This window comes from Otolemur garnettii, unplaced genomic scaffold (assembly GCF_000181295.1).
Source record: "Otolemur garnettii isolate 467f Iridium unplaced genomic scaffold, OtoGar3 scaffold00029, whole genome shotgun sequence".
In the NCBI taxonomy this organism is placed as follows: Eukaryota; Metazoa; Chordata; class Mammalia; order Primates; family Galagidae; genus Otolemur; species Otolemur garnettii.
The window spans coordinates 3,065,920-3,090,421 of record NW_003852424.1 but is presented as its reverse complement, the minus strand read 5'-3'; the positions used below and the strand labels follow the sequence as shown (position 1 = coordinate 3,090,421).

Below are 24,502 nucleotides of genomic sequence, written 5' to 3'. Positions count from 1 at the left end.
TTTTGGTCTTTTACATGGAATCTCCATTAAAAAAAATAACTTCTGAAGGGGGCCCAGGACAGTGACACCTTAATTAGGTGACAACTGGCCAAGAACAAAGACTTTTAGGTACAAGGCACATGCCCCCAAGAGACCGGCTGTGATAATTAAGATGTCTCCAGAAAACAGGGACACAAACCACTTCACCATCTCAGTAACAAGGGTCCCACAATCAGGCAGAACAGAATGTGATCTCCACATCTGACTATAAAAGGCATAGCAGTGAGGCCCAGGGGCATGTGACCCCCTTCTAAATAAAGATCACCCCCACCCTGGGAGCAGCTGACCACAGCAGAGGCCTTCCAGGGCAATGGAGACAAGTTCCTACCATAACACAAAGCTGCACCCACCCTACAGGCTGCCTTCTTCTCCTCCAAGGCCTACAGGCCTCTCCCAAGACCCTACCTGAAAATGCAGGCCCAAATCATGATCCATCTTAGCAGTCTGAAGGGCTAGTGGTCTATAAGAGCAGGGCAGCAGACCCCACAGCACTTATTTAATAACAGAAGCATACTAGGTCTTCACAGGTAGCTTAAGTTTAAAAAAAAACAAAAAACATTAGGATGAAATAGTGCACGTTACATGAATGGAATCTCACTACAGAGAAACTGTGTCTCCCTGGTGCCAATCCAGCAGGTGATGATTTTCAAATTCTTAAACAAGTCCTCCACCTTAACCTGGCAGGCCAGACTACCAACCTGTAAGGAAACGGAGGCCAGGGGAGCAATTCTACTCCACAAGCCAACACTGCCCTTGTGAGAAGTGTTTGGTAAGAACAGAAGAACCTGTAGGAAGAAAAAAATGCAGAATTGTCTTTTTATAACACCTGCCTTGTTTTAAGTTCCTGATCCCATCAGTGAGATGGCAGTAAAATGTGTTCCTTTTGTCAATAAAAGGAGCCATTTACTGCCTTCTCACTCAAAGGCTCCAATCCACTATTTTCCTGGTTTCTCATGTTGAAGGCAGCGAGAAATGCAACAAACTCCAAGACTGTAGTTTCCAGTCAATGCTCCTGTAATTGAAATAAGGCTGCCCCAGCCCCCACCCCCAGCTAAGCTAGCGTCCAACCCAGCCGGGCCTGCTCTTCATGGACTTCCGGGCCAAAAAAAAAAAGACCTTCTCACACACAATTAGGGTGATTAGCTATCCTGATGGGTTAAAAAGTACTTGGAGACTTAGTTTAGCAGCATAGTCTTAGGTTTTGGTTTTTGTTACCATTTTCTTTTGCGGGGGGTGGGGTGGGGGGGGCTATACTTTAAATCAAATACCAGAAAACCTCTATGGCAAGCAAACAACAGGCACCACTTAAGCAAATTCACCCAAAAGTAAGAAAACCGCAGGCACTTAGGATCACCTCCATCCCTCACAGTGTGTGGGTGGCCTTCAGCAAAACTGCCTTACAAAATAATGAATGGCTTCACAGACGAAGCTGCAACCTTCCCAATGATTATTTTCATACTTCTCTATCATCTTTGGCCTTGAATCATTCTGAGAAGGGAAGGAGAGAAAAGAGCTACCATACATGGTGGATCCTCTCTGCCAACTAAGAGGTGAAGATGGTTTCGGTTAACACTGCCCTTCGTAACAATGACCATGACAATGACACAGGAAATGTCTGTATTTCATAACTTTAGCACTTCTGCTTTGCTAAGGAATGCCATTATACATTGCTGAGAGGAAAATGTATCTATCTGACAATAAGTCCTTCACAAAACAGGTGCAGTGCTTGCCCGTGGGGTGATGGCAGGCACAGGATGTTATACACAGGAGAGTGGTGGTACCAAAAGTACCATGCCAGATACTGGAAGACAGGACTAGCGAAGTCTGCAGGGCCCTCAAGTCCTCAGTAGGAAAAGGCAAGCTGGAATTCAGCTTGCTAAGCTGCAGTAGCTGGTTAGCAGAGGGCACACCACTGAGGCAAGAGATGAGGGAGACAGGAGGGAGGGAGAAGCATGTGAGCATGTCACAGCGTCGGGTCATGGGGTGGGTAATAGATTAGGGAGCTGCCTGGCATGCCAGGTACCTGTCCTACAGAGACCGGTCCAGGATCTCAGGTAGGGGAGCATACCAGCCCCAATTGTGTACTGGGAAGTTCACTGGTACTAAGTGGAACCACAGGCCAGGAAGCAGGAGGCAGGCTATCCCCAATGTTTGGAAGTTTAATACCAGTGGATAAGCTGAGAACAAGGAAAGTGAAAAGACAGCCCAGGGGCTATGCTATGGTCTGAATGTTTATGTCTCTCCAAAATGCTGAAGTTGAATGTCCAATGTGATGGTATGAGGAGGTAGGGCCTCTGGCAGGTAGGTAAGTAGGTCATGAGGGTGGAGCTCTCACAAATAGGATTTGTACCCTTATAAAAGAGTCTGGAGAAAGACCTCCTGCCCCCTTTTTTGACACATGAAGGCACAGCAAAAAGGCACCCTTCATGAGGCAGAGAGCAGGCCCTTACCAGATGCCAAATCTGCCTCCACCTTGATTTTGGACTTCCAGGCTCCAGAACCGTAAGCAATAAATTTCTACTGTTTACAAGCCACCCAATTTATGGTATTTGATTATTTTATTCCAGCAGCCCAAACAGACTAAGACAGGAAACCACTAACCATAAAAGACCAACTCGAGGGAAAGGAAACAAAAAAGCAGCAGCTCTAGGGGCAGAATAATAATCAGAAGAGGGTGGTGTGGAAGACGAGGGAGGAGGAATCAACACATCAACTGTCAGAGGGGCGCCCAACAGTTATGTGTCCTGCCGAAAGGGAAGAGCCATAGTACATAATTATTTAAGGGCCAAATCACTTTTTAGGACTAACTCAAGCCTGCACAAAATCTCCCCCACAAATGGTTAGAGAACAGGGAAGGACAGAAGTGTGCACAGAACCCATAGAGTGGTCACCTCCTTAGTGAGGCTGTCAACTATGCTGCCAGCCTCTGCAGAGTCATGGCATAAAAGGAGTTTAAAGCAGAGTGTCAAGTAAAAACCACCACGTATCAGCACTACACACTTGGGAATGTTCCATAATTTCACACATACTCTTGACTTGGCATTTCTCTCCAGATGTTCTTCCTTCTACAAGCAGCCAAGAGAAAAATAACTGAATGGGATTCCTCCACCCTTCATCTTTTGCTTATGTTGAACTCAAGACAGACTCATTCTATCTGAACTCAATGCCCTTCACCTGGCTCCTGGAATGACTGCTAAGGGTCTGGCTAGGGAGGTGCAGGGTTACTAACACTGCAGTGGCAGGTCAGCCAGAGAGATGAGAGAACTCATAGCCTCAAATGCACCAAAGCAGCACTGAGCAGCAAATACAGAACATGAGCCACATCTGTACTTTCAAATTTTCTAGTAGCCACAGTAAGAAGAAAAATGGGGCCAGGTGTGGTGGTTCGTGCCTATAATCATAGCACTGTGGGAGGCTGAGGCATGTGGATTGCTTGAGTTTAGGAGTTCAAGACCAGCTTGAGTAAGAGCAAGCCCCTATCTCTAAAATATACTCTAGCATTGTGGCGAGCGCCTATAGTCCCAGCTACATATGAGAGGGTGATACAAGAGGAATGCCTGAGGCCAAGAGTTTGAGATTGCTGTGAGCCAAGATGTCAGAACACTCTACTAAGGGTGACATAATGAGACTCTGTCTCGCAAAAAAAAAAAAAAAAGTAAAATAAACCGGTGTAATTAGTTTTAAGAATACAGTCTACTTAACCTAATAAATCCATATATTATATTTCAACATGTAATGACTATAGTGACAGCTACTTGGGTGTCTGAGGTAAGAGGATTCCTCAAAGCCTAGAAGTTCAAGATTACTGTCAGCTATAACTATACCACTGCACTCCAGCCTGGGTTGACGGAGAAAGACCCTGTCTCAAAAATATTTAATTTAAAAATTATTAATAATATATTTTTCAGGGTTTTCTCCACACCATGCCTTTGAAATCCAGTCTGTATTTTACATTTAAGTCAGGTCTCAGTTCAGACAGGCATGGCGCAAGCCACATCACTAGCGGATACCACGTTAGACAATACAGGTCAAAGGGAAATCTATGTGCACAACACAGAGTTCTGATTCAACCAGAAAACCTTCAAGAAATACGTCTGTGCCTGAGTTTTCAGGACAAGGTGAAAGGGAGACAATTTCCCTGAATGCAGTTATCAATTTTAAATAAATACTCCACCGTGAAGTCCCAAAAAACATCAGCAGGACTGAGACTACCGGCCAAGGAGAAGGGTGCAGGGCACAACCTTCCAAAAGCAGCCAGCCAGCAGACACACCCACCACCAGCAGAAGCGGAGCCCAACTTCTAGCTGAAGTGCTTTTCCACTTTCTCATTTTAATCTTCCAAAAACCCTACAAAGAAGGCAGGCTTGTTTTGCAGATGAAGAAACTAAGGCCCAGGCAATGAAAATTACCTGCTTCTTTCCTGTCGCCAATCTTAGACTTGACCCCTAAACTTGGGCCTTACTCCTGCCCCAGGCTTCTTCAAAAAGCACCTGGTCAGAAACAGCTGAGAAAACCTATGTGAGACCAAAGTAAATACATATCTACTCAATTACTGAGCAAGTGCCTACCTAATGACCTTTTTGTTTCTTTTTTAGAGACAGGGTCTTGCTCTGTCATCCAGACTAAAGTGCAATGGTGCAATCCCTGCTCACTGCAACCTCAAATTTCTGGACTCAAGCAACACTCTTGCTTCAACCTCCCAAGTAGCTAGGAATACAGGTGCCTGCCACCACACCTGGCTAATTTTTATCTTATAGAGACAAGGTCTCACTGTGTAGCAAGGCTGGTCTCAAACTCCTGACCTCAAGCAACCCTCCCATATAAAGGTGCCCAATGACCGCCCAGAGGGGCTGGCTCATCCAAGGTCACTTGAGACCCTTATCAATGTCTCTCCATGACCACACATTCCCTCCCTGATGACACCTTTTACTTTTAAGATAAAACTTTTTAATGTCAAAACTACTTTTAAAATATATATTTTTTTGTTTTCCCAAAAGAGTGAGTCATCTAATGATTGGGCATACTTTTAATCAATCACTGAAGTGACTGCAGCACAGTACTCTACCCAAGAGTTATCCTTACAGTAGCCTGATTTTGTTCTCAGCTCTACAAGGTAGTGGCTGCAGCCAGTACCTGCCCTTACTACTCAAATTTTGTGCACACACATGCTGATCAAATGATACAGAGCATGAGAGTTACGTGACAGGTCAGCGAACACATATCCTTTCCTCATTTCAGTCTAGCTGAAGGGGAACTAAAAAGAGGGCTGCACTTGGGGTCTGGCCTTTTCATTTATTTCACACATTTCATGGTTTAGGCAAGCCTAAGAATTTGGAATTTCTAGGCTCTTATGACTACTAAAGTACATGGGCTCCTTGGGTCTTTAACTGGGCCAACCATTAAATAACAGTTATTTATAGCTAACATACTGACTTCTAACCAGTGAGGGGAACACTCCTGGCTAACATATCTATGAGTAAACATTGCCGAATGCAATAAGGCAAGGGTCCTGTGTCAAATTTTAGTGCCAACCTGGCTCTCAAGGTATTGATCACATTAAGACAAAAGTTCAGTTATTCTCAAGGGAACACAAGTGTATTGTAGGTAAATAAACAAGAAGCTTCAAAATACTACCACCTGACCCTCCTCCCAGAGCACTGGACACTTTTCAAAGTTCCGTCAGTAAGTGATTTCATAAGATTATCACCACTATTCCATACATAGGTATAAAAGAAAGGAAACAGAAGCCCAAAGGTTTAAAAATGCACCTCAGTACACAACTACCAACAAGAACAGCCTGCACCTTGGACTCTTGGAAACCAGCACAGAGGTCTCCCATCTTGCCTAGGTGCTCTACCATAAACCAGGACACCTGAACATCATTAACATTGTCGCTAAGAACAAAAGACCCCTTTCACAGGACATCAAGTCTATTTAACCATATTCCAAGTCCGTCCATGCTAAGGAAGTCTAGCCAAACAAAAAAAAATTTCCCTTCATGCAAAGGATGAAGAGTTGATACATAAGCAAAACTCCCGCCGGCCAGGGCTCAGGGACTTCCTGAACATACCAGGTCACCTTTCCCATCAGGAACTTAAATGCTGAAGGTCAGCAAGTTTCTAGCCCAGAAATGTGGTGGATTATTTCTAATATGTGATTTGAACAGTCTTGACAGCAGCCACGATGGCCTCCAGCCATGCCACGGTCCTGCATTCCAAGAGTCCCAGGTGCCAAAGAAAGCCAACCAAGACCCCCACTTGGGAACCACTTTCACACAGCAGGCGTGCTGTGTCCTAATGCAACACAACTGCACCCTGCCCAGCGGGACATGTGCATTCAGAAGAAGGGGCAGTCGAGGAGGAGGAGAGGAAAGAGAGAAGCAGAGAGAAAGCAGCAGTCAGCACTGTTCTTACTTTTCTGGCAGTGATTTGTGGTCCAGCAGCGGTAGTTGTACTCGTTATTGATGGTGGTCTTCTCGCACAAAGGCTTCTCCTCCATGGTCCCCGGACACAGGTCCCCACACTCCTTCGGGGGCTTGTTCCCCACAATGTAGTTATTGGACACCGCATCCAGGATCAAGGACCAGTCCACAGTGGAGAGGTAACAGAGGTCTGCATTTTTCTCAATCCTGATGGCCCCCCGAGTAATGTTCCTCAGGTTGTAAAGCCCAATATCCTTGAGATTGGTCATCTCGAAGATGACCAGGGCGTAATTATAGAAGAGTTTCCAGCCACGGATGACCGTGAGGTTAGGAAAGAGGTCTCCGAGGCTCTCGAGGCCAGCCACTCGGAACAGCAGCAAGTATTCAGTGATGACCGTGAGCTTGGGGAAGCGGTAGCTGCGGTAATCCTCCGCCTTGGAGATGAGGAGGATGTGCAGGTAGCCCTCGATCACTGTGCAGTTCTCCAGGCGCTTCAGCTGCTGATAGTCGTTGCGGATATCAATGCCCGGCCCGCAGACTGAAGGGGAAGACAAGGGGAAAAGGTGGAACATATCTCAGTTAAAAGGAAATAATTTTTTTTGAGACAGAGTCTTACTTTATTGCCCTCAGTAGAGTGCTATCGCGTCATAGCTCACAGCAACCTCAAACCCTTAGGCTCAAGCAATCCTCTTGCCCCAATCTCCTGAGTAGGTGGGACTGTAGATTCCTGCTACAATGCTAGGCTAGTTTTTCTATTTTTAGTAGAGATGGGGTCTCACTTTGCTAAGGTTAGTCTTGAACTCCTGTGCTCAAGCCATCCACCCGCCTTGACCTCCCACAGTGCTGGGATTACAGGCACAAACCACCACCCTCCAGCAGAAAAAAAAAGTTTTCTTAAAAAAGAAGCATACAATTCCAACTTTAATAGTTTTCTTAAGCAAGAAAGCTTGCTTTCTGTAGAAGGATTAGGTAATAGCAAGACGACAATAAAAACAGATGATCTCAACATAAACAGATGAGCAAAGTTAACACTACCTATACCAATTACCTTTTCTCTATAAATACAGTCAAATGAAATCAGACATTTGTAAATATACTTTCTTCACTTAACTTGAGCATTATACCAAGTAAATACATGTCCTTCCACATCATCATTTTAAGACGGTGATACTAATTCTAGGGTATGAATATGCACCAAGAATTATCTGTTTATTTTTTAACTCTCTATTGCTGGACATTTAAGGTTATCTCCTATTTTGCACATTCTAAACAATGCTCTAGCGAACATCTTATAAACCCAACACTATTTTCTTAGGATAAATCACTACAAGAGCAATTGCTGGGCCAATGTATTTGCCAATGTTAAAGCCTTTTGATAAAATGGCCTCAATCAGGAAGACTGTTATATTTTTTTCTTAATACTAGACACACACATCAAAACAAAACACACACACCAAAAAACCCTTCACTGTGATCATTTCTTAGGATTTAATAATCCCCAAACCTACTATTAAAGTTTCTCAGGTTGAGTAGAGCTTTCTGATTGATGGAATTTCTTAATTTGTGAAGCACTAAAGCAAAACAGTGTCCTGTCCTCCAAGGAGGTCATGGTGAAGGGCAGGGGGTGAAGACCCGTGATAAACACCCATCAATCCGGGCAGGATGCAGTTGGTGGTATGCACACAGCAAGTCCACTTTAGATGTGAACTGAACTTAGCAGGACAGACAGGAGGTGGCACTGCTGGGAAACTCTGTACACACGCTGGCTCCCAAAGGGTGGGTAGGATTTAAAACTGGGTATGACATTCCAAAGGCCAGGGACAAGGCAGAACAAGATATATCAAAGTGACAGCAGATCCAATGTCAAGGATGCAGAGAAAAGCAGAGAAAGTGAGTCTAGTAGAGCCGAAGTCAATAAGGACCACACACGGGCACGGGGACTTTCATCTCTCAGGAATGAGGTCCCACGTAAGGCTCCTGAATGGCAGAGCATCCCAAGTGAGGCTTTTTGGAGGATTCATCTGGTGGCCAAGCTCAGGATAGAATAAGTGGAATAGACAAGAGAAAGAAGGAAAGTCCCTACTGGGCATTATGGCTACAGAAGGAAACTGGGCGGAAATAACATTGGGAGCAAGAAGCGGAAGGATCCAAGGGCTGAGTGGTGGACAAAACCTGACAAGCTACAAAGGGAAACTTCCTTCAGTCCGATTCCTTTGTTCAACTGATGAGAAAATGACACCCCCTAGGACAGAGAATAGAAAAAAAACAGTACTTGGCAAACCCCAACATGCCAGAGGCTGTGCTGGAAGACTGGGATGGGTCATTTGTTTTATTTCCTGTGATGCTCCCAACATTACTTGCTCAGCAAACATTGGTGACAGCATCACCAGTCTGAAGGTGGAGAAAGATCTGAAGGGGTCAAGTTCCTTATAAGAGGTCACACATGCAACATGTGCAGCAAAACTTGATGCAAGGCTTGTCAACAGTTCCAAATCTCAGCAGCCTCACCTCCCTCCAACTGAGCTTCTGTCTCCATGACTTCAAGGAACCACTCTCAGCAAAGCCCACTACAACACTATCCAACCAACGAGAACTCTGTGTCCTCATAGGAACCTGACCCCTCTCCAGAGTCACCCAGCACTGCCTCCTCCTCCAGGATTCTGATTCCTGACCAGGCAGGACTTGGTGAAATCCATTCATTCTAACATGAATGAAGGGCCTTCCCCAGTCCCTCTCTGAGGCAGCACCAACTGACCACTTCCCCCTTCTACCTGACCTCTACATCTGAGTGCTGGAAGCTCTCCTCTGTCATCTCCAGACACGTGGCTTCCCATGCCACCTTCTCCAGATGATTCTCACACCTCTGGCCCAGAAAATTCTGAGCTTGAGAACAGAGTATCTATCCATGTGCCTACCCCACATCGCTACTGAGGTATTTAATAACTCAACAAAATCCACCTCTCAAGCTTACACATCTTGGTCAATGACACTCCCATTCTCCAAAGTCCACGTCAAAAATCAAAGAGCCATGGGCTCCAGCACCGAAGCCCATGGGAATCTTGGCTGCTCTTTCTACGGTCACAGCCACCTCATTCCTCCCCGGGCAGCTCACTGTTCCTCTATGATCCCATGCACTTCTCTGCCAGGGTGCACCCACTCTCTGCAGGACCCAGCCCTGGCCTGTCTTCTCACAGACTCCCACTCTCATCACTCCCAACACAACGACAGCTCCAGGAAGACAGGAATTATTTTCTATTGAGTTGACAATTATATCCCCCATGCCTTGGTACACAGCAGATACATCAACATGACACGTTAGAATGAATAGATTTTACCAAGTCTTCGTGCCTGCACTGTTCTAACTCTGGTCTGAGCTGCTGTCTTGTCTGGCCTTCCCCAGTCCCTCCCTGAGCCAGTACTAGCTAACAGGACACTACAGGAGCTACCAAGCTCCACCATGCCACACTCCTTCCCTCCTCACACCCTGCTGCCTGGAGTACTTGCCATCCTCTCCTCTACTTGAGATGCCCCATTCTCCCACCAGGTGGGTCTCAATTCAAATGTCACCTCCTCCAAGACCTGCCCAAACATCTTGGCTTCAATAGCTCCTCCAAGTGTGCCCCCAACTCCTCCCTCCTTCCCCCACCTCTCTTTTCTCTATTTGATCTTCACTGAGCTTCAGGTAAATGACTCAACGTCACTAAGTACCTCATCTTTTTGGGAGGTAAGGAGATACTTCTTTCTTTTTTCCTATACCCCAAAATTCTTATTCTTTCTGTACTATTACAAATTAAGTATATATTAGTTTTCTCTCAAATAGTAAGCAGAAGTTTTGATAGAGGAATGATGTGTTGATCATATTACAGGTTGGATATGCCTTATTCAAAATGTTTGGGATCAGAAGCTTTTTAGATTTTGGAATACTTGCATATACATATGGAGATTATCTTAGAAATAGAACCCGGGTTTAAACATGAAATTCACTTAGGTTTCATACACACCTCATACAACAGTAATTTTACATTTTTAGTAATCTCTGTTCATAAAATAAAGTTTGTATACACTCAACTATTTTATTATTCTTTGTGGGTGTGTTTGCATGAGGGAATCTGGGCATTCAAGAAAAAGTTGTATCAAAGCTCAAGTGGGGTGGGAGGGTCTCTTTTCCCTGTGGACACTGAATAAACAGTATGTTATACACCTGCATATTGAATGCAACCTGTCACATGAGGTCAGGTGTGGAATTTTCCACTTATGCAGCCATGCTGGCACTCAGAGTTTCAGATTTCAGGGCACTTTGGATTTTGTTCTCCCATCCAAGTACTAACCAGGCCTGACCCTGCTTAGCTTCTGAGATCAGGTGAGATAGGGCACATTCAGGGTGCTATAGCAATAGACTGGATTTGGGGTCATTTTGGATTTTAGATGCTCAACTTGTATAAAATGTTAGACATCAGTTTGTTATCACTTCCAACAGATAACATTGTACCTAGTGAAAGCACATGAAGGCCCAGCATCGGAGCTTGCTGAACCGCCATACTGTAATCAACACACAGACACACAGAGGGCTGGGAGGGACCTGCTTCACTCTGCAGAGTGGCTGGGTGGCCCTCCACGGCCAGCACCGACACTCAGCTAACAGAAGCCACACTATAAAGCTGAAAGCTGCAGCTCCTACAAATGAAAGAGCAGTCTCCATACTTGACACTTTTCCCCTATTTATAGAAGGAAGGAAAAAAAAACACACAGTAGGAAGAAACTACCCTCTTGCTCCGGAAGAGAAGACAAGCCCAAGCCACAAAGTGTGAGGCAAGATCCCAGAACCAGCTGTTTTGGATTCTGTGACTGACACGGTTGGTCTTCAGGATGTTTTCTGATAGAAATAGAAAAAAAGAGAAAACCAAGCTGGACCATGAATGATAGCAGTGTTCAAAAGGCACAAGCCACAAACAGGAAAGAAAATACAATATGTTTCATTTGTGCTATGAAATAATTCAGGCTATGAGAGAATAAATATTCAACATGGTGCAGGAAGAAGAGAGACACGCCCTTTGGAACTGCACATTGATGAGTAAAATGAAATTGCAAAATACCATTTCTCCCTCTTCAAAGCAACAGATACTAGCATGATTCAAAAACAAACACTCCCCCCCCCCAAAAAAAACTACCGCAAAACTTTCAGAATATGAGATACCAGGCTGGTATGTAAATAATAGAAACTTAGGGAAATTAAGGAAAGCAGGAGGTGGGGAGAAAGGACACAGCGGGAAGGTGGGGACAGTGGGCCTCAGCACTGGTCCCCAAGCCAGTGAACAGCAGCAGGACCAAAACAGATGGTGACCTGCCAGCACACATGGCAGGGGATAGAGGGAGGGAGGCCGGGGGCAGAAGCACCCCTGCTACCTGGGATGGAATTCACTTCCCCAGAGATATCATTTTTAATAAAGCCTTTCAGTTGAACTAAACACTGTTCCTAAAAAATTCCTTAGTATTTCTGAAAACATCAAGAAGCAGAATTTCTGCTGTAAAGACTTAAGTGAATGGCATATATAAACTACACACATTTAGAAAATAAATACCTAAGAGTTAACTGCTAATACGAGAAGGTCTAATGAAAAGCCTCTGGCTGAGAAAATCCCCCAAAGCTGTATATTTAAATACTGTATTTGGAAGCAATATACAAGAAATGTGATCCTACATGTATTATACTAGGTCTGACAATGAAGTTCCTGAACTCATCCTAGAAGAAAGGCTACATACCTCCTGCCGAATATCACTGTAGTCACCTTCGAACTATCCCCCTTGTGAAACCAGCACTGATTCTGGTGGCTCATCCACCCTTCAAAGCACTTTTTCTAGGGCAAGTTCATGAACTTAATTGTCATGCCTCATACAATGACAGCTCTGGTGGCCATTCTAGGAAAAGAGTTCCACAACTGCTTTGGAGGGTGGACTAGGTGCCACCACTGGTGCATGACTTCCCAAGGGGAGTACTTGAAGGTGACCATAGTGATTTCGACGATGAGGTATGTAGTAGTGCCATTTCTAGGCTGAGTTCTTGAACTTAACTGTCCAATCTCAAATGGTCTACATTACACACAACCTTGGTGTTCTACAAAAAGAAAAGTGAGATAACTCCCAGGAGTCCTGAGGTACCATTTACTGGCTCATGCCCTCAGGCAGACACATCCCGACACTAAGCTTCATCTTCCTTACCCACAAAATGGGTTGTTACTTGCCTACACTTCAGAAGCCATCATCAGAATCAAAGAACTGCTTTTTTGTTACTGCCAACAGCAAAAAGTTTTAGTCAATGTTACTAAATAAATTAAACATTAATGAAAATATCTATCTATTTTGTTGCTCCAACCTCAAGATTAGTAACATAAAACAGAGGAAAAGGAGCAGCAAAATTGTTCATTACCTTTCTGTCAACAATTCCATTAAAGAATATCATAAGTAGTTATCCATTTAATTAAAATGTTTTCAACTCTGAACAACTCCTCTTTAAACATATGGGATAGTCTTAGTTCATAGTTTGAAATAAAAGACTTTGGGAAGCATAATTAGCACTCTTTTACTACAGGTCAGTAGGCAAATAAAGAAGGTAAAACAGATTAGTGAACCCAACCATCACCTCTTCTGATGGCAAAATTCAACTGAATGAAATTTGGGGGTTGATAAAAGAAGCCTAATTTTTGTCTCAGCCAGCAGTGCACCGTAACAGTTCTTTACTTCTCTAAAAATGAATCCTTTGTAACCAATAACTTAGTACAACAAAAATCCTCTCTAAATGCTGTCACTTTGAAAGTCAAAATGATTTAAGGTTAGAAGAGCATTAATGTGTAACCGAATTTTGCACAAGAAGGACAGGGCAACCACCTCTCTAGCAAGTGACAAATTAAAATAAAAGTTTTTTCTGTTTTTGTTTTTTTGAGAGTCTCACTCTGTCACCCTGGGTAGAGTGCCATGGCATCACAGCTCACAGCAACCTCAAACTCTTGGGCTGAAGCAATCCTCTTGATTCACCCTCCCAAGTAGCTGGGACTACAGAAGCCTGATATAATGCTCAGCTAGCTTTTCTATTTTTAGTAGACATAGGGTCTCACTCTTGCTCAGGCTGATCTCAAACTCCTGAGCTCAGGCAATCCACCCATCTTGGGCTTTCAGAGTGCTAGGATTACAGGTGTGAGCCACCATGCCAGCCTGAAATAAAAGTTTAGTGGAGAAATGGTCAGGACACTGAGAATGCAAAGATGGATGCACATCTCCTTATCTGTGGGGAGATCAGGAAGGCTTCTCAGGAGAGGATCCTCAAAGATGGCCTCAAAGACAAGCAGGATCTTGCCAGGAAGGGCAAGGGGCCAGCTGCCCTGGGCAGAAGAAGGAACACACACCTGGGAGGCAGCAGAAGCTGACTGCACTGGCCCTGGGTATGGGGGGGAGGCGGGACCAGGAGTGCAGCACCTGCAGCAGGTTTAAAAGAATAAGAGCAACAATAGGACAGGTGCTAGACAGTCGGCTGAGACAAGCACTTAGGAGGTCAGCCTCCCTCCCTTTGTGTGTAGATAGTGTTCAAAATTCTCAGCAGGCATCAGAACCACATGAAAGGCTTGTTAAAACACAAAGTGGTGGGACCTAATGTGTTTCAGTATGTGCCCAGGTGATGCTGATCCTGCTAGGCTGGGCACCACCCTGCCAGACCCACCGTCCTCAGAAATAATCCTGTAACCCCCTCAGTCCTCACCTGTTACTAACTCCCCATCCACACTGTATTGCAGCCTGGAGCAGGGAAAGCCTATGTACCTGTTATTTCTTTCTTTTTTTTTTTTTTTTTGAGACAGAGCCTCAAGCTGTCCCCCTGGGTAGAGTGCCGTGGCATTACAGCTCACAGCAACCTCCAACTCCTGGGCTCAAGCGAGTCTCCTGCCTCTGCCTCCCAAGTAGCTGGGACCACAGGCGCCCGCCACAACGCCCGGCTATTTTTTGGTTGCAGCCGTCATTGTTGTTTGGCGGGTCCGGGCTGGGGATTCGAACCCGCCACCTTAGGTGTACGTGGCTGGCGCCTTAGCCGGTTGAGCTATAGGCGCCGAGCCATACCTGTTATTTCTTAATTTGACCTTTGCTTCATCAGAAAACTCCCAAGTCCATAGAAACTATGCCTAAAACAAAGCAAGGCAGAAGAAAAATGAGATGGAGACAGAATCTCCCTAATCCCACGTGATCCTCCTGCGCAGGCCAAATCTGCATCCTGACCAGACAGACCTTTGAGATCTGAGCATACTCTCTGTGCTCAATAAAGAGGCAACATGGGTTTCTTTAGGCCTCATCCTGCAGCAGATTGCAACTAACCCAAAAATCAGCAATCAGGAGGTGAGGAAAAAAGACAATGTTATGATAACAAACACTACTGATACTTCAGAGTTTGTTACAGCAGGATTTTCCATGTAAGTGTAAACAGACACAATTCATGTTAAGCCCTTCATCTTCATGTGTCAGTGAGAATGAATGTGTTTACACTGCGTGTGTACATTTCCCTTTCACACAGACAGCAGTCCTAGCCACCTCACACATGCAATAACTGAAGGCCCTGGTAAGAATGTAAGGGAGTTCCATTACACAGGAGGTGCTGGGGACTGAAACTAAAAGCTGAGTGTAACCTCAATGTGCAGACTGTTCTTTACTGCCCCATGACAGACCATCTCTATGCTGCACATAAACAAAATCCAGGCCCACATAAAATAGTCCTAAAGGCTCAGAACATTACGCAGAGTGCTACATTACACAGAGTGCTACAACTTAGCTAAGAACGTAACAGGGATGTGTAAGATGTTTATATTCTGCCATGCCAATTAAGAAGTGGAAACATTAAGGCTGGGAGTGGTAGCTCACACCTGTAATCCTAGTACTCCGGGAGGCCCAGATGAGTGAATCACCTGAGCTCACAGGTTCAAGACCAGCATGGGCTAGAGTGAGACTCCATCTCTAAACATAGCCAGGTGTTGTGGTAGGTGCCTGTCGTCCCAGCTACTTAAGAGGCTGAGGCAAGAGAATGGCTTAAGCCCAAGAGTGTGAGGTTGCTGTGAGCTCTGATGTCACAGCGCTCTAGTGAAGTTGACAAGTGAGGTTCTGTCTCAAAAAGAAAAAAAAAAAAAAGTGGTAACTTTACCAGGAATTAAACACTGGAGGAAACACAAGCCCCAGTGTCTCCTTCCACTTGTAAGCATCTGCAGCCAAGCAGATTGGTGCAGAACCTGGTGTAGAGCTTTATTTGCTTTAACAGAGGGGCAACAACAGTTTCCCTGGATTTTCATAAAAACAACTTTACCAGGGCAGACAGTCACTCCAAATGCCTGTCTGATCTTAAAATATCCAAAAGCCAAATATTCTAAGTCTCTATATTTTAAAAATGCCCTTCTAAGAGCCTCTAATCCTTTCTAATTATTCATGGTTCTGATGGATTGTTGGCTTTTTGATGAAGTACCACACAGAGGCCAGAGACCCCCTGGGAACTGGAGCTTCACCTTACTGTGAGGCCTTCTAAGCAAGCCCCTGCCAATCACATCCCCTCCTCCTCACCACCATCTACAATGGCAACTGTGCAGCCAGGGGACAGTGCTTTGGGGCCCTGGGAGAGGTGTGGGGTACAGCCAAGGGGGAGCACAGCGCCCACACACAAGACATCCAGCACAAATATGCTCCTCCTCCCCTCCTCTCCCCCAACCCAAGTGATTTTTTTCTTCTCAGAACCAGGCAATTGTTCTAAATAAAAGCCGGCTCCACGTCCCCTGTCCCCTCACTAGCTTCATTTTGTAGAACGCATTACATCATTCCAGTTACAGTTCACATCCTCATTTCAAAAGTATTTTGCTTTGCCCTGCAATGCTCCAGTTTCCTTAAGTGACCTGTACTCTTTTCAACTAGCCAGTTACCTAAACCTAGCTGACAATACTGTAGAAATCCCATTCACCTGTGGGGTGTGATTCTTCATAAATGTGGTATTAAAATATCAGCCTCTTAAAAGTTTAAGGTTTTCTATTTAATTTGGGGGCTTTGCTAGAGAAGGACGACACTGGGCCAGTACTCAGAGTCCAGCTAACTCTTGGCTCCATGATGAACCATCCACCACACAGCCAGGGGTCAGTCACTACATCACTCTAGCTCACCCACAGGAAGGAAATCATATCAAGTGCTAGAATGTAGATGAACCTTGAAGACATTATGCTAAGTGAAATGGCGGGGGAGGGGTCACAAAAGAACAAATACTGTGTATGATTCCAGTAATATGAAGTATCAGGATAGTCAAATTCATAGGGACAGAAAGTGACTGCCAGGGACTGTGGGGAGATGGAAAGGGGACCTATTGTTTAATGGGGGCTGAGTTTTGGTTTTGCAAGGTAAAGAGTTCTAGAGACTGACCATGCAACAATATGAATGCATAAAGCTTGTACTTAATGTGAACTACACACTCAAAAATGGTTAAGATAGTGAATTTTGTATCACTTGTATTTCTACAGTTTTTTTTTAAGTATAGGGGAAAACTTTTGCTGCATTTTACTCTGTCCCTCCCTCACATGGGCCACACAAGTATGAGCCGGAAGCTGAAGGCAGCCATTCTGCCCCTGCACTGCTGAGAGACTACCAAGGAGAGCCCAGTGGGAAGAGAAGCAGGTTGGGCCTCACCTCTGCCACAGACAGAGCACATGGGCCAGGCTTTTAAAAATGCTACCATGCCAGGTGTGGCTGTGGGCCTGCCCCCAGCACAGCCAGAGAGGTCAGGGCATACAGCCTTACAGGTAGACAGAAGCAGTGGGGCAGGGGGTGCAGGGTGCCTGCACACACTTCTGTATGCACTGGGCTGAAGCCAAATGCAGCAAGAAACCATCTACACAAACGGACGTGTGCCAGCTCCTCACTATCTGATATAATTCAAGGGCACAATTCATACCCCATTTCATCAATTTTCTAACTTCAGATATTCATGGGTTGTTTTCTTAAGGCCAGGCACATCTGTACGCTGTACATCAGCAGCTGTGGCCTTTTAAAGAGTGGAGGAGTGAACATAAGGGTAGATCACAGCTCCAACCTGTCCCCAGGCCACCCCCACCCCCGAGCCCCTTCCTTCCCTTCAGGGCTCACTCCCACTCTCCCTGAGGCCTTTATATCTTCTACAACTTCTACATTTACTATTCTGCTCTAACACCTCCAGATTCACTTCTCCCCGCAGAGGAGGAGTATTTTTTCCACTTTATGCTCATCTGAGTATCTGGAGAACAATCTATATTGCTGACTTCTTTGCCAAGGCATACTGCAATTTTCACCAAACCAGGTCCTCTGGGTATTTAGGATTTCTCCACTCACAACCAAGACAGTGGCCTGAGGAGGCCACTCCCAGCACCTTCCCAAGTCTTAGTTCCCCTGATGGTTAGATTCTTTCATCTAACCATCATACTTCCAAGGAGCTCAGTTCTGCTTTGCTCCAGATAACAGCCAATCACAGCCCAACGCTCCAGCCCACTCAGCAGCAACATTCCCTCACCTGCCCTTCAGAGGAGTGGTATCAACCAAAGGCAGAACCAGAAGAAAAGTGCCACTGCAGAGCGAGGCCACGGGGCACCAGCCACCAACCAACACAGTACCTTGGGATGGGGAGGTGTTTTCTCGGCATAAGGATTTTTTTTGAATTAATAGATTGTAGGAACACACACTTTATCCACAGTGTCTTGCTAAAATCTCATCATGCCCTTGTTGACAAGGTGAAGAAATATGAACTACATGTGAATAGCTTGGTAAATGTGCAATTCAGCCCCAAAGCACTGACTGATTAATGAACAGCATGAGGAGGGTGTCTAGTGGAAGTCCACCAGGTTCTTTCCAAGTCCTGTATGTTTCTTTTTTTTTTTTTTTTTTTTGAGATGTAGCCTCAAGCTATCCCCCTGGGTAGAGTGCTATGGCATCACAGCTCACAGCAACCTCCAACTCCTGGGCTCAAGCGAGTCTCCTGCCTCAGCCTCCCAAGTAGCTGGGACTACAGGCGCCTGCCACAACGCCTGGCTATTTTTTGGTTGCAGCCATCATTGTTGTTTGGCGGGCCCGGGCTGGGGATTCAAACCCGCCACCTTAGGTGTATGTGGCTGGTGCCTTAGCCGCTTGAGCCACAGGCGCCTAGCCAAGTCCTGTATGTTTCAACTGTTTGTATCAATTGCTCGAATGACGGCACAGATAAAATGTTTATCTAATTCAAGAATGACAAGTTTCCAAGAGAGATGGCAAATACAGGGGATGACAGAGTCAAGAGCTAAAAAGATCAACAGATTGGAATTGCAATAGAAAGGAAATAAATGCTATTTGGACACTTGGGTGCAAAAAAAGAAATGCACAAATGTAGGAGGTGTAAAAAAGACTTAGGAGATTTAATTGGATATAATTTCTGTATGTGATGAGCGATGTTGTGGCTGCCAAAAAAAAAGTCAGGCAGTCTTAGACTGCACCCAAGAAGATTTAGGAGAGTAATGGGCCAGAGCAGAGGCTCCCCCAAAAAGAGAGAAGAATGGCCAGAAGCAGTGGCTCCTGCATGCTAGCACTCGGGGAGCCCAAGTTGGGCAGACTGCCTGAGCTCAGGAGATCTACACATCCTAAGCAAGGGCAAGACCCTATCTCTACTAAATATAGAAAAACTAGCTGGGCTTTGTGGCGGGTGCCTGTAGGTCCAGCTACTTAGGAGACTGAGGCAGGTGGCTCACTTAAAACCAAGAGTTTGAGGTTGCTGTGAGCTTTGACACTCAGCACTCTCTCTACTCAAGGTGGCAGAGTGAGACTCTGTCTGAAGAGAAAAAAAAGAGAGAGAGAGAGAGAGAAGAAGGACCAGTCAAAGAACATCCAAGTGGGAACAGGGATGAGAAATCCCACCTCATGGGTAACAGCTCCAGAAACCAAGCATGTGAGGGCTGGCCTGACTCTATGTGACACTATCAGGGGAGGGAGACATAGAACTTGGACCAATACAAGGTAAAGGATGAGTTCCATATAAAATGACACAGTAGGGTGTATTTACAATCAGACTAGACTCCCAAAGAGATAATAAAGATTTCTGTGGGGCTGCACATTTCAGAGATTATAGAGGCCTGATTTGATTGACTATTGATAAGACCTTTAGGGTAGTATTTGCCCTGTTTCAAAGCTAGGGAAACTGAAGGTCAACGATAACCAAATGCCCTACCTGAGATCATTCAGTCATTAGGGGGCAGAGCTTAGGTTTACTCTTGCTCAGGCTGGTTTCGAACTCATGAGCTCAAGGTATCCACCTGCTTCGGCGCTCGATTACAGGCCTGAGCTACACCACCTGTCAGAGCTGAGCTTAAATTGACCTCATGTCACGTAATTCTGGGGTAGAAAATTCCTCTTTGGAGGTATTTTTCAAGGCTGATAAGGATGCTACAGCCAGGTGGATGTGACTGGAACAGGGGCTTTCTCACACACTGTCACTGTGGACACCAAGAGCCATTAGACCAATGCGGGCACCTCTTTAAAGGCTCCAAGGTCAGACACCTCTGTCAATCCCGATGCTCTGAGCCCTCAAAGGAAGCTTATAAAAAAGTTTTCAGGCCAGCATGTGCAGCGGCTCATGCCTATAATCCTAGCACTCTGGGAGGCCAAGGTGGGAGGATTACCTGAGGTCAGGAATTTGAGGCCAGTCTGAGCAAGAGTAAGATCCCATTTCCAAAAAAGAAAATTAGAAAAAAACTAGCCAAATGTGATGGTACACACCTGTAATCCCAGCTACTCAGAAGGCTGAGGCGAGGATCACTTGAGCCCAGGAGTTTTCAGGTTGCAGTGAGCCATGATGATGCCACTGCAATCTAGCCAGGACAACAGAGCAAGATTCTGCCTCAAAAAAATCCCTGCCCTCGGAAAAAAGAAGCTTTACAGAGTTTATATCTCATAATCCATATGTAAAGGAAGAAAACACTGAGTTAACAAGGAAATGCTACCATTTCAGGCCTTACAGTCCACTGAAAACATATACTGTATCCACAAGTTAGTTACACAGCAAATGCCAAACTGTTGTTTTTGTTCACCACCCATGAAGGGGGGGAGGACAGAAAACCCAACCTAACCCAACTATAAGAACTCTCCCTTCACACAATGTTCTCCTTGGAGGACAGAGGAGTATCTCACAAACAAGAAGCATGGGATTTCCACTTCATCAGGCAACTGCCACTATCACTGCCCTACCTGTTTCTCTCTTTTCTGAATCACATTCCCATCTTCACGGCAACACTCAACCAACAGCTTTCCTTCCCGAGACCTCTTAGACACAGTCCCAACCCTCCTCTGCAAGTCACAGGTAGTCAGCCTCCTAGGCCTCAGCATACCCGTTCTTTATTAGAGGCTGATATTCAGATCATACAACGATTCCCTAATGTTAAGACAGTTTCTACCCCACCCAGAAATCTACATGTTCTTTCATGGAAATCACCAAATACAGTTGTTTTGTTTTGTTTCTTTACAAGTTTTGGGTGAGACCCAGTGCAGTGGCTCACGCCAGTAATCGCAGCACTCTGGGAGGCTGAGGCAGGTGGACTGCTTGAGCTCAGGAGTTCAAAACCAACCTGAGCTAGAGTGAGACCCCATCTCTATTAAAATTAGAAAAACTAGCTGGTTACTGGGTCAGGTGCCTGTAGTCCCAGCTACTTGGGAGGCCAAAGCCAAGAGGATCACTTGACCCAAGAGTTTGAGGTTGCTGTGAGCTGTAACACCACGGCACTCTAGCCAGGGCAACAAAATGAGACTTTGTCTCAAAAAAAAAAAAAAAAAAGTTTTGGTTGAGAACAGTATCATTCTCAAGCACATGGAGAACTCTGACAAGCATGAACAACCTTTGCCTTTGTAAACACTCAGTGCAGTGTGAGAGGCCAATGTCACCCCAAGTCTGGTCAACCCCTCCCACCCAGGCCTTCCAGTCGCATGGGCTCAGGGGTGCTGGGCCAAGAGCACTGCAAGAATGGGAAAAGCCAGGCTGGCACAACCATACTGCCCCAGGAAGGTGCTGGATGCTCATGAAACCACACAGTGGTGCAGCTGGGGGTCCCTAAGCCTCTCCACATCTCCTCTTCACTGGTAAAGGGTGCAGGGATACCCACTTGGGGGAGCCCTGCGGAAGACTGAAGAGCCTACCATGGGATGGGCACATGTGAATAAACGTGTGCAGTGGGGTCTCTAGGAGTGCCTCCCCCCTTTAATAATAGCTCTCCCATTTCCTTTCCATGTTCCCTTATGCCCCAGCACAGACTGTGTTAATTTACTTAAGAGTCAGTGGCATGTTACACCATGTAGACAAGAATAATCATTCTAAAAAAAACAAACCCTGAGACATAAGAGTATGTCAGGTAAGTGCAAAGAGATAAACACAAATGTTCCTCAGCACCACAGATAAAGGACACTTTTCTAAATGGGAAGCATAAATGAGCCAGGTGCTGCTGGGCGGCCCCTCTCAGGCACTGTAACAAAGTCAAAAATGCCCCCATTCCTGAGGATAATGCAAACACAGCCTTGAAGAATTCTACCCTGGACAGTAGGCAAACACAGAAAACAAGAGTTCATTCTATCAGGGAACAAACAAATCCCTGGGAGGTAGAGGCAGGCCTCCTCGAGTGCACTGGGGAAGCAGCAAACCTGGGACAGGATGGTGCCAGACAGCAGCCACACTCAGCAGCTGCATGGACCAGTCTTCCCAGAGGCCTACTGCAGAACAAAGCTCTGAAGTGCCAAGGAAAGAAAAAAGTCTCAAATCCCCACAAAAGGAGGTAAATCCCCCCCCCCCAATGGAGGTGGTACCTACCACTCACAGGCTTGTCAGTGGTCAGCCACCCATGGCCAACACCACCTCTATGCCTGCTGATTTCTGACCATCCAGGACGCAGCCTCTGGGTTAATGAGGCTCCAGGCCATGGCACGGAAGCCCAGAGTTGCTGGATGGCAAGTCAGAAGAAAGCAAGAAAAGGGTGTTCATGTGGGATGAGTCAGGCAAGAGGCTGGGGAGGGGGTGTGTGACTTCTCTCCCAAGCGACATGCTTCACAGCCCCTTCATGCCTTGATACCTCAGGCAAGGACATGCAGGGAAAAGGAACATGGGATGAGCCTTGGCAAAACGTACAAGGACCCTAGAGACTAAGGCCGCAGGCCCTCACCTGCTCCATACTCACGTATCCCATCCAAACCTACCTCACCCAACCCCCTAGCACCTGGAGCACAGGTGATCTCTCCCTTCCCCAACCCTCCACAGTGCCCAGACCATCCAGCAGGCTTCCTTAACATTAGCTGGTAAACAACAGACTTGGACTAACTCCATTTCTAGATGCTGTGCCTGTGACTGAGAACAATTATCTCAGGTGAGTGTTGTAGGAAGGAGAGCTTTTAGATAAAAGGCTTTGATTCCCTGAGGGGAGATTCCTATTTTGTTTATATTTTTAACCAAAGCTTGGTACTAAACAGATGTTTCCCAAATATCACCAGAGAGCCCTGTTCTTACAATCCTCTTACATTAAGGTTTCCAGGGCATAGTAAAAACATCACTTCTCAAAATTAAGGATAGGTAAACCAAAACCTTTTTAGCTTATTAGATCCACAAAACTATTACCAATCCAACACCACCAGCGTGAGTGAGGATGAGGAGCTTGTGACCTGTGGCAGAAGCAAGTGTGCACACCATTCTGGAGGGCGGCACCCACCCCAAAATCTCCAGTGCCCATGGCCTTTAGCCAGCAACTCCTCTCTAGGCATCCTATCCTCTCATGAGCAGGGCAGACAGATACACATGGCAGTATTCTTTAGAATCTAAAGCATAATGTCAAAAACTGGCATAAATGTCTATCTTTTAAAGACACTGTAAGATCCCCTTGCAGTTATCAATACACATCAATTAAAAAGAACAAAGAATATCAATATGTAATTTTTTATAGTACAGAAGCCCAGCACGCATGCGGCCTTAGCCAGGTGACACGGTTAACATCGGCGCTGCTGAGTCAGGCCAGCAGAACTGACGCTCGATGCCAGGGGGTGAGAGGACACTGCAGCTCCGTGTCTTCCTCTCCCAAACCCAGCGATCTCAGTCTCACCACAAGAAAATCACCAGAAAAACTCAAATTAAGGGAGAGTCTGTATGGAACTGTTGCAGTCTGTAAGAACAAGGAAAAAGAGAAGTCTGAGGTGCCATCACAGATCAGAGACAGCAAAGGAGACAGGATGCCTCAACGTGATATGGGGCCCACATGGGACCCTGGGCCAGGAGAGGAACACCCAGCAAAGACAGGTGAAATCTCAGGGAAGTGCTGAGCCAGCAGGAATCATGGGCTAATGCTGGCTCCTTAACTGTGGCAAATTACCATGGTAAGGTAGGATACTAGCAAGAGGGTAAATGTAAGAGGCACATGGGAACTTTCTGTACTATCCTGGCAACTTTGCTGTAAACCTAAGGCTGTTCTAAAGGAAAAAGTTTAAAGAGGTGAGCACACTTCCTCAGGACATTGATGCTTTTTTTTTTTTAACTGTCCTTCTTGCTCTGTAGCTTGCTTCTCTCCAACCCATCCACCAATCTCCCTCCCTGTTTGATCCAGGTATGTATAAACATGTGAAAGAAACCCTGGAAGGAGACCCACTGACCTGCCAGTGGGTCAAGGAGACCCACTGACCTGGGGGAGAGAGGGTAAGAGGTCACCTTCCACCTTGTCACTCTGTATCATTCTAACTTCTACAAAAAGCATACACTGATAATATCACTTGTACACTCAAAATCATTTTAAAAACAAAGATCATTCTGCTATAGGAAGATAGCCAAGATACATCAAATTGAAGAACTGCAAATTGCAAATCTGTGTTTAAAAAACAACAGAATAAGTCTGCCATGCATAAGGAACACCTGCGAAGCTTACCTTTGAGAAGGAAGGTGGGAGGAGGAAGAGTGGGAGGAGAGAAGTGGGAGGGGGCTTGGTGTTCTTCTGTTTAAATACTTCACCATGAGCATGCATTTTTTTTTTTTTTTTT

At 45.6% G+C, this 24,502-nt stretch overlaps 1 protein-coding gene across 2 annotated transcripts in view; it reads right to left on the bottom strand.

The window, feature by feature from the left end:
- IGF1R (insulin like growth factor 1 receptor) overlaps window positions 1-24,502 on the bottom strand; it is a 325,080-nt gene that overhangs the window by 260,393 nt on the left and 40,185 nt on the right. For both annotated transcript variants that reach the window (XM_003788643.2, XM_012804437.2), the window contains exon 2: window positions 6,453-6,998. In XM_003788643.2, the coding sequence (XP_003788691.1) occupies window positions 6,453-6,998 (546 nt within the window). The remainder of the gene's footprint in view (window positions 1-6,452; window positions 6,999-24,502) is intronic.